General features: G+C 42.7%; 1 protein-coding gene across 1 annotated transcript in view; it reads right to left on the bottom strand.

The window, feature by feature from the left end:
* Positions 1–13,682, bottom strand: part of LOC122943407 (FRAS1-related extracellular matrix protein 1-like) — a 171,358-nt gene that overhangs the window by 67,343 nt on the left and 90,333 nt on the right. The window contains exon 25 of the mRNA XM_044301115.1: positions 483–897. Coding sequence (XP_044157050.1) covers positions 483–897 — 415 coding nt within the window. The remainder of the gene's footprint in view (positions 1–482; positions 898–13,682) is intronic.

Raw genomic sequence — 13,682 nt, 5'->3', positions numbered from 1 at the left:
TTCTAACCCAGACTTAACAAAACACAAGTAACAGACAGAGACAATTACTTATATCTATACTTGACACACTGTTATGGGGGATCTGTGGATGACACTGTTATGGGGATCTGTTGATGACACTGTTATGGGGATCTGTGGATGACACTGTTATGGGGATCTGTGGATGACACTGTTATGGGGGATCTCTGGATGGCACTGTTATGGGGATCTGTGGATGACACTGTTATGGGGATCTGTGGATGACCCTGGTTTGGGGGATCTGTGGATGACACTGTTATGGGGTATCTGTGGAGGACACTGTTATGGGGATCTGTGGATGACACTGTTATGGGGATCTGTGGATGACACTGTTATGGGGATCTGTGGATGACACTGTTATGGGAGATCTGTGGATGACGCACTGTTATGGGGTATCCCTGGATGAAACTGTTATGTGGACAACACTTGTGGCAAATATTAAACTAATTCAAAATTGCACTTACCTGTATTGTAAAAACTGCAGAATCCTCTATTAACTGACCATTAAGCAAAAATCCAACATTGGTATGATCTGTGGCTGTGAATACGAAGCGGTCAATTTCTCCTGATCCTCCATAGTGTTGGTAAGACAGATATAAATTATTTATATCCATCTGTGTAAAATGGTTCTGCTGCAGAATGGTGCCGCTCAGGTACAACTGACCATGTTGTGGATATTTTTTAATGGTGTATGCAAGCTTTTCCAGTGGGCTGTCTGGGTCCGATATCTGCAGGACCTCAGGGGTAATGGCAATGGCTTCTCCTTCCAAGATTTGAAGCCCTTTATTAAAAAGAAGAGTTGGAGGAATCCTATCTGTCTGATCGATGATAAACTGTAATGACCCATCTTTCGCCTTTAATCCATTGCTCACAGTAAAACTATGCAAAAAGAAATAAGCGAAAATCAAAACTTTTGAAACTCTTGATATGTTTTCAAAGGCTGTTGACTAATAAGAAAGCAGAAAAAGCAGCAATAAAAATATACCATAATACTGCACCTATATATAGGAATATAACAACTATAATATTGCCCCTTATGTACAAGAATATAGCTACTATAATACTGCCTCCTATGTACAAGAATATAACTACTATAATACTGCTCCTATATACAAGAATATAACTACTATAATACTGCCCCCTATGTACAAGAATATCATTACTATAATACTGCCTCCTATGTACAAGAATATAACTGCTATAATACTGCTCCTCTGTTCAACAATATAACTACTATAATACTTCTCCTATGTACATGAATATAACTACTATAATACTGCCTCCTATATAAAATAATATAACTACTATAATACTGCTCCTATGTACAAGAATATAACTACTATAATACTGCCTCCTATGTACAAGAATATAACTATTATAATACTGCCTCCTATATAAAATAATATAACTACTATAATACTGTTCCTATGTACAAGAATATAACTACTATAATACTGCTCCTATGTACAAGAATATAACTACTATAATACTGCCCCCTATGTACAAGAATATCATTACTATAATACTGCCTCCTATGTACAAGAATATAACTACTATAATACTGCTCCTATGTACAAGAATATAACTACTATAACACTGCCCCTATGTACAAGAATATAACTACTATAATACTGCTACATATGTTCAAGAATATAACTACTATAATACTGCCCCCTATGTACAAGAATATAACTACTATAATACTGCCTCCTATGTACAAGAATATAACTACTATAATACTGCTCTTATGTACAAGAATATAACTACTATAATACTGCTCCTATGTACTAGAATATAACTACTATAATACTGCTACTTTGTACAAGAATATAACTACTATAATACTGCTCCTATGTACAAGAATATAACTACTATAATACTGCTACTATGTACAAGAATATAACTACTATAATACTGCTCCTATGTACAACAATATAACTACTATAATACTGCTCCTATGTACAACAATATAACTACTATAATACTGCCTCCTATGTACAAGAATATAACTACTATAATACTGCCTCCTATGTACAAGAATACAACTACTATAATACTGCCTCCTATGTACAAGAATATAACTACTATAATACTGCTCCTATGTACAAGAATATAGCTACTATAATTCTGCTCCTATGTACAAGAATATAACTACTATAATACTGCTCCTATGTACAAGAATATAACTACTATAATACTGCCTCCTATGTACAAGAATATAACTACTATAATACTGCCTCCTATGTACAAGAATATAACTACTATAATACTGCTCCTATGTACAAGAATATAACTACTATAATACTGCCTCCTATGTACAAGAATATAACTACTATAATATTGCTCCTATATACAAGAATATAAATACTATAATACTGCTATGTACAAGAATATAACTACTATAATACTGCTCCTATGTACAAGAATATAACTACTATAATACTGCCCCTATGTACAAGAATATAACTACTATAATACTGCGCCTATGTACAAGAATATAACTACTATAATATTGCTCCTATATACAAGAATATAAATACTATAATACTGCTCCTATGTACAGGAATATAACTACTATAATACTGCTCTTTTGTACAAGAACAGGGAGTTTATGATTATGAATGGGAATAGATGTTCTCATATTGGGCTGATTTTGGTTTACAATGTGCACTAGAAGTGATTTTAGTGATTTTCACTTTCACAACATAAACATTTTACTTTTCATTTCTTAATTTGATTTTCCGCTGATTTCTTCTGAACTTTACTTGCCCTGTGACTGACAAGTTGTCTTAGGACACAGGATCCGTTTACTTTGCTGCACTCCACGTCTCCTCTATGTTATGAGTCTTGTCTGGCAAATGCTGCCTTAAAAGTTAACAAAATATACTTTTGTTGCACAAAGATCTAAAAAAGCGTGTTCTGCGAGTGCGTCCAGAAGCCGCAGCTTCAGCCTCCTGCCTGCTTCCCCCTAGATGATTTGGCCCTGTACAGTAAAATCGTGTCAGCTAAGGCTAGGGGACTACATAACCTGGCAGAGGAAGAAAAATACAGACTCACTCTGTAAAAATAGTCACCCCTTAGAACAGCACAGTGTGCACTGTCTGACCAAAACAACCCAGAAAAGCAAAAAAAAAAAAATTAACAAAATAAAATAATTAAAATTGAAAATAAATAAATACAAATGCAAATAACATCAAACAACTCCTAAAATAAAAAATAAATAAATAAAAAAAAAATCAAAATAATGTTACATAAAAATGCTAATAAAATAAAACAACTTGTAAAAGCACTAAATAAATAAATAGAAAAAGGACGTAAATAAAAATGCTAAAAAAATATTTCATAAAATCTCAAAATAAGAAAAGTAAAAAATATACATACTAATAAAATTAGAAATAAAATAATCAACATTAAATAAAATGTAGTTTTATAAGAAAACATTATTTTTTAATTTTTTACAAGAAATCTGATTAACAACTGATTAACACTACAACTCTCAGCATGTTGTCCAGCTTTTTTAGACTTCTGAATTCAAAATATAACTATTTGAATTAACAATTGTCTTAATATGCATTTACACCGACAAGCAAAAGGGTAGCAATGTTTTGAACGTCTGACTTCCAGGCTCCATATCTCATGATCCACTGCAGCTTCGAACGTGAGACTCCCACCATTTTATAGACAATCATCTTGGCTATCTCATACATAAATTGGACTTGCAGCTATTTAATATATGATTAGTTCTGCAGATTCTTCTCATGTAACTGCATTGTTGCTGTTTTGGTCCAGGTGGTGGAACAATCTTTTTCTTCTTTACTCCAAATTACAACCTGTCCTCACATTCCCTAATAGCTCAGTGTGTTCTTAGGTTGATTCCCAAGCGAAAAGTCAGTGGCCCAAATCCGGGAGCCCCCTATGAAGAAGATTTCCAAAGAAAACAGCATGATCCAGCTCATCGATAGCAGTATCTCAGCCAAGAAAATTGCCAAACTGCATTATGTGAGGCCATGACTAGTGATGGACGAACATCAGCAGTTACGGTTGGCGAACGCGAGTTCGTGATCAAATGTCCATGAACCGCGCGTTCGCGGATGGCCCAAATGACTTTAATGGCAGGCGAACCTGAAAAACCTTCAGGTTATATTTGTAGCCAACAAATACTTACTAGAAGAGCACAAATAGTCCCACAACATGGACAGTGACATACCAGAGGGGGGTCATTGGCAAAAAGTCCCATATAAAAAGGGACCATTTTTATGCATCTTAAAGGTTAACTCTCAAAAATGTGCCCTGCTGGAGCCTAGAAAATTTTTATTTTTGGCCACATTAGTACAGGCCCCAAAAATTAGGCATTCACCTGACAGAAAAGGTCTTTTATGCCGCTGTATATATATATAAGACAAGGAGCATTCTTTGTTCTGTGTGGTGGCGGATGTGTGTGGGCTGGCTTGAGAAAATTCAATTACATGTGGTCGTCACAGGTGTTGAATTCCTCCAAGATCCATGCCTCATTCATTTTTAGAAATCGGAGGTAGTCCACACTGTCATGAACTAGGCGAGTGCGCTTATCGGTCACAATCCCCCCTGCTGTGCTGAATGTCCTTTCGGACAGGATACTCTGTCCAAGTGTTCCATGGCAAATTGTGCCAGCTCTGGCCACAGGTCAAGCCTGCACACCCAGTGGTCAAGGGTTTCCTCGCTTCTCAGAGGGTCCATATCGGCCGTTAACCCGATGTAGTCGGACACCTGTCGGTCTAGGAGTTCCCTGAGGCTTGATCGGCAGGGCGGCTGTCGATGGGTTGGCTGCAAGAATGATCCTATATCCGAGGTGACCAATACATCTTCAAACCGTCCTCTTCTTGCAGGCGCGATAGGATTGGTAACCGCACCTGTTTCGCTGTGGGTGGAAATTCCTCTGCCAGCGCCCGCAACAGCAGAATGCAGCATCTCACGAAGCAAGGCATGGAAATCATGCATTCTGGCAGCCCTCTGTGATGCTGGTAAAATGTCCACCATTTTGTGTTTGTACCAGGGGTCTAAGTACGCTGCCCTTTATGCTTTTTGTACAGGGGTCCCTCTTCAAACACTGGAGCATGAAGGCCCCCATTTGCACCAAATTGGAAGCGGTGTAGCGGCCTGGCTTCTGCTCATCGCCCAGGAGAATGTTGTCCACGGTCTCCTCCCCCCAGCCATTAACAACACCAGGGATCCCAGAAAAGTTTAAAGACTTGCTCCTCCTCCTCCCCGACACTATCCTCCTCCTCTTCAAACTCTTGCTGACTTGTCTCAGATGAACTAGCCCCCCTGGGAATTCATTCAGTATTGTGACTTCCTTATCTTCCTGCTCCTACTCCTACTCGGCTTGATCAATGACACGACGCAATGCACGCTCCAGAAAGAAGGCGTAAGGTACGATATCACTGATGGTGCCCTGATTGCGACTGACCAGTTTGGTGATCTCATCAAATGGCTGCAGAAGTCTGCATGATTCGCTCATGAGCAGCCACTGGCGCTGTGAAAAGAAACCAAGCTCCCCAGAACCTGTCCTGCCGCAAAGTTCGTACAAGTATTCGTTAAGGGCACATTGCTGCTGGAGCAGCCTATCAAGCATATACAAGGTGGAGTCCCAGCGCGTCGGGCTGCCACAAATCAGGCATCTGATGGGCAGATGGTGTCGCCGCTGAACATCAGCAAGGCGAGCCATGGCCGTGTCAGATCTTCTAAAATAGCCAGAGATTTTTCTGGCCTGCCGCAAGATGTCCTGGACCCCGGGGTATTTGACAACAAATTGTCGCAAGACTAAGTTCAGGACATGTGCCATGCATGGCACGTGTGTCATTTTGCCCTGTTTCAGCGCGCTCAGCAGATTGGCACCGTTGTCGCACACCACTTTAGAAACTGTCAAATTGAGCGGTGTTAGCCACTGATCGGCCTGTGACCGCAGAGCTGAAAGCAGTGCAGGACCGGTGTGGCTCTTGGCTTCCAGGCACAACAGCCGCAGCACAGCATGGCAACGTCTCACCTGGGATGTTGAATAGGTTCTGGGGAGCTTGGGGGTGCAGCAGTGTGGAAAAGGAGGAGTCAGCCGAGGAGGAGACGGAGGAGGACAAGGGGCAGGCCTGCATGCAATCCTTGGCATTAACACAAAATCCACATGGGAGCCACAGGTTACATGCATGACGGCCGTCAGAAGGTTCACGCAGTGGGCAATAAAAGTTATGTACCTTCCATGCCCGTGTTTGCAAGACCATGTGTCTGTGGTCAGATGTATCTTGGTACCGACACTGTGTGCCAGAGATATATTCACTTGCCGCTGAATGTGGCCATATAGCTCTGGGATGCCTTTCTATGAAAAATATTTCCTTCCAGGGACCTTCCATTGTGGTGTTCCAATGGCCACAAATTTTCTAAAGGCCTCCGAATCCACCAGTTTATATAGCAGTAGTTGGCGGGCTAGCAGTTCCGACAAAATAGCGGTCAGCCGTTGGACCAGAGGGTTATCCGGCGTCATTAACTTTTTAAGCTCGAACATTTGGTCCACGGGAGCCCGCCTTCTGCCAGATGAACGCGACGACGGCACGGTGGAAGGTGGAGTGGAGGACAAATGGGAGGAGAGAGGAGAAGGAGAAGAGGCAGGATGTGGAGCGCCGGGAGTGTGGCTTTGTGGGTTCTGATGATTTTGCTCCCACTGCGCTCCGTGATGGGAGGCCAGGTGCCTTCTTAAGGCCGTTGTCCCTAGGTTAGTGTTGGGCTTACCGCGTCTTATGCATTGACAGCACAGGCTGCAGATGGCAACACTATTGTCAGCAGCTGACTTGTTAAAAAAAAGCCCACATTGAGGAGCCATGTGTCGACGTCCTGGAAGCAAAAGATGTGACCGTGCGTGGTGGATGGCTCGCTCCAGATACATTTGCCGTCTGCTTTTTACCTCCTGTGCCCTGCGAGCTCTGCCTGCTTCTCCTCCCTCTCTGCTGCTCCATCTCTCCCTCTGAACTCCCCTCCTCTTCCTCTCTCGTGGGCACCCACGTGACGTCCATCGACACGTCATCATCGTCACCACCACTAACATTTGAGATCTCAGAGTAGGCAGCAACAGCGGGGACTTCTCTTCTTGGGCTGATCTGGGTACTGTCATCAGACCTCTGGGTGGCGGCCGTTGCTACTTCCTCTTCCTCATCCGATGCAAAAAAAAGCTGCGCATCGGTAAGGTCTGGGAATGGATGGGAAAACAATTCCTCTGATTCGAGTGGAGGGGCTATGGTGGTCGTAGTGGTGGTGGTGTTGTATTTGAGGATGCACACAGCAGAGAATGAGGAGAGTGCAGATACAGAGGATGAGGAGGGTGCAGAAGCGGAAGGGTGATTGAGCTACTCAACCAACTTTGATGCGCCCTTTGAAGTAATCGCACGCGCCTTCTCCAACTTCCCACCTAGGCTCCGGGCTGGTGAACCTGCCCAACCCCTACCACCCCTGCGGAAGTCCCTAGAGAGAGCAGTATTTGTGGAAGCAGGTATAACGCAGGACTCAATCAATATTTGGTGGAAACAGGCATATCAAACCCCTTAATCAGTATTGTGTTGTATCAGGTAAATCGAACTCCTTAATCAGTATTTTGTGGAAGCAGGTATATCAAACCCCTTAATCAGTATTTTGTGGAAGCAGGTATATTGCAGCCCTCAATCAGTATTTTGTGGAAGCAGGGATATCAAACACCTTAATCAGTATTTTGTGGGAGCAGGTATATCGCAGCCCTCAATCAGTATTTTGTGGAAGCAGGTATATCAAACCCCTAATCACTATTTTGTGGAAGCAGGTATATCACAGCCCTCAATCAGTATTTTGTGGAAGCAGGTATATCGCAGCCCTTAATAAGTATTATGTGAAAGCAGGTATATCAAACCCCATAATCATTATTTTGTGAAAGCAGGTATATCGCAGCCCTCAATCAGTATTTTGTGGAAGCAGGTATATCATAGCCCTTAATCAGTATTTTGTGGAAGCAGGTATATCAAACGCCTTAATCAGTATTTTGTGGAAGCAGGTATATCAAACCCCTTGATCAGTATTTTGTGGAAGCAGGTATATCGCAGCCCTTAATAAGTATTTTGTGAAAGCAGGTATATCAAACCCCTTAATCATTATTTTGTGAAAGCAGGTATATCGCAGCCCTCAATCAGTATTTTGTGGAAGCAGGTATATCATAGCCCTTAATCAGTATTTTGTGGAAGCAGGTATATCAAACCCCTTAATCAGTATTTTGTGGAAGCAGGTATATCACAGCCCTCAATCAGTATTTTGTGGAAGCAGGTATATTAAACCCATTGATCAGTATTTTGTGGAATCGGGTATATCGCAGCCCTCAATCAGTATTTTGTGGAAGCAGGTATATCAAACCCCTTAATCAGTATTTTGTGGAACCAGGTATATCAAACCCATTAATCAGTATTTTGTGGAAGCAGGTATATCGCAGCCCTCAATCAGTATTTTGTGGAAGCAGGTATATCAAACCCCTTAATCAGTATTTTGTGGAATCAGGTATATCGCATCCCTCAATCAATATTTGGTGGAAGCAGGTATATTGAACCCCTTAATCAGTATTTTGTGGAAGCAGGTATATCAAACCCCTTAATCAGTATTTTGTGGAAGCAGGTATCTCGCAGGCTTCAAACAATATTTGGTGGAAACAGGTATATCGCAGCCATTAGCAACGGGCCACAAGTGCAGGATTTGCTCCCCTCTATATGTATGCACAACTGCATGTGGGTTTGAGCATTTCCTGCCTGTTTAATACCACGCCATTCTTTTCAGTTTGTATATATCGTAGCCCTCAATCAATATTTGGTGGAAGCAGGTATATCGAACCCCTTAATCAGTATTTTGTGGAAGTAGGTATATCACACCCCTCAATTATTTTTTTTGCCACAACAGTTATATCACACCACCCTGTTTATTTGGGGCAAAATGTATATCACAGCCCTCAACCAGTATTTTGTGGAAGAAGGTATATAACAGTCCTCAACCAGTTTTTTGGGGGGCAACAGGTATATCACACCCATTGTAAATAGTTGTTCCAATAGCGCTTGTCCTTCTATATAGCTGCGGTATCGCAGCAGAACCACACACAACTGCTGCACAATACAAATGCACTATATACTTTCTATGTTAGAAAAGTATATTATAAGTATATCACACCCCTCAGTATATCACACCTATCAATAGCACACCTATACCAGTCCTTAAAAGTACTTTTGTGGCCCTATTAGCTAGCGTTTGGAGTCCCTAACAGCCTGTCCCTGCTCCACAAAGCAACCTCTCCCTACACTGGCAAAACACAGAATGTAAAATGGCTGCCAGACCGGGTTCTTTGATAGGGTGGGGTGGTGTCTATGTGCTGAAACGTCTCAATTGGCAGTCCTGTCCCACCTGATGGATGTGTCATGGGTCAAAGTTTGGCACAATGCAAAAGAATATTGTGCCGACGGACATCGCCATATGTTCGCATGTTCAGCTAATCCCGAACGTGCAAAGTTTGCCGCAAAACAACCGCTGGGCGAGCCGCAAGGCCATCTCTAGCCATGACAGCTCGAAAAAAAGCTAAATTAAGTCCATCCATCCATTCCAAAGCAAAGAGGTGGACTTCCAGGCAAAATATCCAAGTCAACAAGTCAGCTCATCACAAGGTCTATCAGTTCTGGTGTGACAGACAAGGCAGTGGAGGCGGCTCGTATGCTTCGTAATAGTCAGATCACAGACGTCAATGCAAGCACCATGCAACGCACATTACACAAGGGGAAGAAGCCCGGACTTCAATAGCATCATAAGAAGCTTCGTCTCGACTTTGCAAAAAAGAACGAACAGTAGAAGTTTGGAGATGGGTGATTAGCAGCAATGGGATGAAAGTCAATAGACTGGGCTCTGATAAGTGGAAATGGGTCTGGAAGAAACAAGGGAAAAAGGGACTAACGGATCGAGAAATGGAAGGAACTGTCAAGTTTGGTGGAGGAAGCGTGATGATATGGGGTTGTTTCATAGCTAAATGCGTTGGATACTTGACCAGGATCGATGAGTATCCTACAAGACGAGTTACTTTGTGCACTCGAGTACTATGGGTATGAAAAGGCCGACATAGTGTTCCAGCAGGACAACGACTCGAAGCCAATGGTTCAATGACAATGAAGTAGAGGTGCCGGAATGGCCCCGCAGTCCCCAGACCTCAAACCAATTGAACACTTGTGGGCAGAGCTGAAGAAAAAGCTGTATTCATGCCCAAGTGAGTCGACCAGTATAGAACAACATTGGGAACGCGTAGAAGAGACCTGGGAACAGATTTAGGGCGAGACATGATTGAATCTGATCAAGAGCGTGCCCAGAAGGACTCAGGCGGTGCTGAAAGCCAAAGGTGGATTTACAAAATACGAACAAAATAATAAAATTAAAAAAAATTGAATTTTAGGAGCAAAACAGTAACAATGCAGTTACATGAGAAGAATCTGCAGAACTAATCATATATTAAATAGCTGCAAGTACAATTTATGTATGGGATAGCCAAGATGATGTCTATAAAATGATGGGGGTCTCACATTCGAAGCCGCAGTGGATGGTGAGATATGGAGCCTGAGAGTCAAAGGTTCAAAACATTGTTACCCTTTTGCTCGTCAGTGTACACATCCTCCACAATCATCCTGCTGCACAATTAGCAGATTTTCCATATAGGACTCTAGGAAAAGTGGTTTACTATCTCTGGGGATGTTACAGTAAAATAAATGCTGGTTGTCTCCTAACTTTCCCAGAATATGATATGACAAAAAAATGGCTTTCTGCAATTTTTAAAAGGCTGATCCACCTCGGCAATCTTGTATCTAACTAGATGGCAATCCGATGATCGACAGGTACGGGACAGCTGCAGATAGGTTCTGCAGCAGCCACTACAGGAGTAATGTGGTATTACATGGAACACAATCAAACAAATGGGCGTCCATGAAATATTTGGTCATGTTAAGTACTCCAGAGCTGCAGTCCGGTGCAGAAGGCCCATAGGATGCTGCAGTCACAATTCAGATATTAAAATGCAGCCGTATTACACAACTTAGTAGGCTTGAAACGCGCATAAATCTTATAGTAGTGAAATTATTATCATTCCCATTCCCGTTTTGCATGTGGCGAGCAGATGGGCAATTTTAAAAGAAGCACACAAAAAAAAAAAATTAAATCACCTGGAACCAGCAACTTGAGTCCAAAAATAGTGAGAATGAAATATAGCAGAGAGCGGCAGGGGAAGCTGGCAGCGCTCTGCACCAGAAGGTACCGGTTACAATACAAGATAAACATTTTGAGAAGCCTCAGCTGTGGAGCAGAATAACGAGGCGTTAGTTAACCCGATAAAGCTTACCCCAAGAAATTAATTTAAGGAAGTCCAGCTACTTCATGCTTCCCTGCCTATGTGTAATCTGTATTTTGGCACCTGGTTGATGTAAGGGGGTGACGCCTTAGTCGCTGCTGCTGGTTGGGAGAGCGGGATGGTTTTGCAGAAGTTATTATAACTGGATCTTAGGGTGTCGGACGAGCGGCGCAGATGGTACAGTCTCTGGCAGGTACTTAGCACGTAATCTCTTTCATGTTCCTTGCCCGTGTACATGGAAGGCATGCAGAGGCCGATGCTAAGATCAGAGCTTAGTCAATATTATATTAATGTATGACACAATGGGTAGTAAATCATGGGGAGAGGGGGTAGTTTATTCATGACTGTGCCAGCAACAAACAAAAAGCAAATATAAGCAAAATGTTGCAAAAAGACTCATGTAAAATAGATATAGACTGTATAAGACTGTATAAGACAGATAAGCAACTATTTCCTAAAATCCTAAGGTATAATTGCTATGCAGGATCCAAGTAAGGCCAAATGTAGGATAATAATAAAATAGTATTTTGTAACAAGGAACTTTTGACACAAGAAATATTTTCATAAGAAACAACATTTCTTTCTGTGACACATCATGTTGGACCCACTGTGCCAATGGACTGGTTTGGCAGATTAATCCCTATGGGCTTTATCCTGGTGATTCCCATGGTTTTTACCCTTAAGATAGTCCCAGTGTAGTTATCAGCTTTTGGGGCCCATTGGGGGTCAGAGACACCAGTACAAAGCACAGAGGAGACAGACAATAATCATAGTCAGGAAACAGGCCAAGGTCAGGGCAGGAAGAGTTTGTGCATGTCTGTGAAACTGGTCCAAGGTCAAGGCAGGCAGAAATGGTTTAATATGGTAGTCAAGCTATAGTCAGGGAAGGCAGCAGACGATTCTAAGTGGATGAACAGGCAGAGTTATGGTACATGATAGATAAATAGATAAGCACACCTTCAGGGGGAGGACTAAGGCAGAGAGCCTGGAAGGAGAGCACAGGCTATGACTCAGCAGGAGCGGAGCGGTAGCAGGAACATGAAACACCAGTGGCCAAACCTCTGCAGGAGACAGAGGAGAGCCTTCAGCTCCAGACCACCAGTAATGCAAGATATAGAGAAGGGTAAGAGACAATGATGGTGGCCTATACCAGCCGCTTCCCCACTCTACTGAGCAGGCACAGGCCACCATCGTAACACATCGGATGTAATGGCATCACTACACTGGTGCACTGTGACAGTACAGTGCAATTTTCAGAATAATTGTAATAAATGTTCTCCACATAGAAACTTCATTTCACGTTGTCTGAAGCAATTCTAAACCCCTGTTATTTTATAACAGCCGCTCAAAGACTTCAGAAGAGACAGTGAACAGGAGAGAGCCGTATAGAAGCACAGTCCTAAAAAGTCACCCTGCACGGTATGGCGGATCTTACAAAAACGTGTGCGTTGTAAGCCATACAGATTCTTCAGTAGCTGAAACCGGACAAAAAATGGAACACTCTGACTAGGGTTGAATGAATCGAAGCAGAAGTCAGTCTGAAGTTTAGGAAAACTTTAATTTGCGATAAATCAAATTTTTCCTGTGTTTCGTTGTTACAAATCAGGTCTTCATAAAATAGCGGCTGCATGTGTTACAAAGCAAAACTAAGTGTAGAGGAGACAAGCCCAGGAACGTGGGACCACCCATAATGCTGTGCAGCCATCCATTGCACATATAGCCATCCCCTGTGTCACAGCCCTATAAAACCCTCATTACAGAAAGTCTCCGCCATTGTCCTGTGAGCTGAGCATAGGGAGAGACGTGGCAAGTGCTCATGCGTTAGAAGCAGTGTTGCTGAAAAGATTATTAGAAGAATATTGGAGGGGGAGAGTGCAGGGAGAGTACAGGGACAGTGCAGGGAGAGTACAGGGACAGTGAAGGCAGAGTACAGGGACAGTGAAGGCAGAGTACAGGGACAGTGCAGGAAGAGTGCAGGGAGAGTACAGGGACAGTGCAGGAAGAGTGCAGGGAGAATACAGGGAGAGTACAGGGAGAGTACAGGGAGAGTACAGGGAGAGTGCAGGAAGAGTACAGGGACAGTGCAGGGAGAGTGCAGGGAGAGTACAGGGACAGTGAAGGCAGAGTACAGGGACAGTGCAGGAAGAGTGCAGGGAGAGTGCAGGGACAGTGCAGAGAGAGTGCAGGGAGAGTGCAGGGAGAGTGCAGGGAGAGTGCAGGGAGAGTGCAGGAAGACTGGAGGAACACTTATTCTGCGTCAGTTTTA

This window comes from Bufo gargarizans, chromosome 7 (assembly GCF_014858855.1).
Source record: "Bufo gargarizans isolate SCDJY-AF-19 chromosome 7, ASM1485885v1, whole genome shotgun sequence".
NCBI classification, from domain to species: domain Eukaryota; kingdom Metazoa; phylum Chordata; class Amphibia; order Anura; family Bufonidae; genus Bufo; species Bufo gargarizans.
Note: the sequence above shows the minus strand (reverse complement) of the source record. Positions and strands in the feature narration are given on the sequence as shown.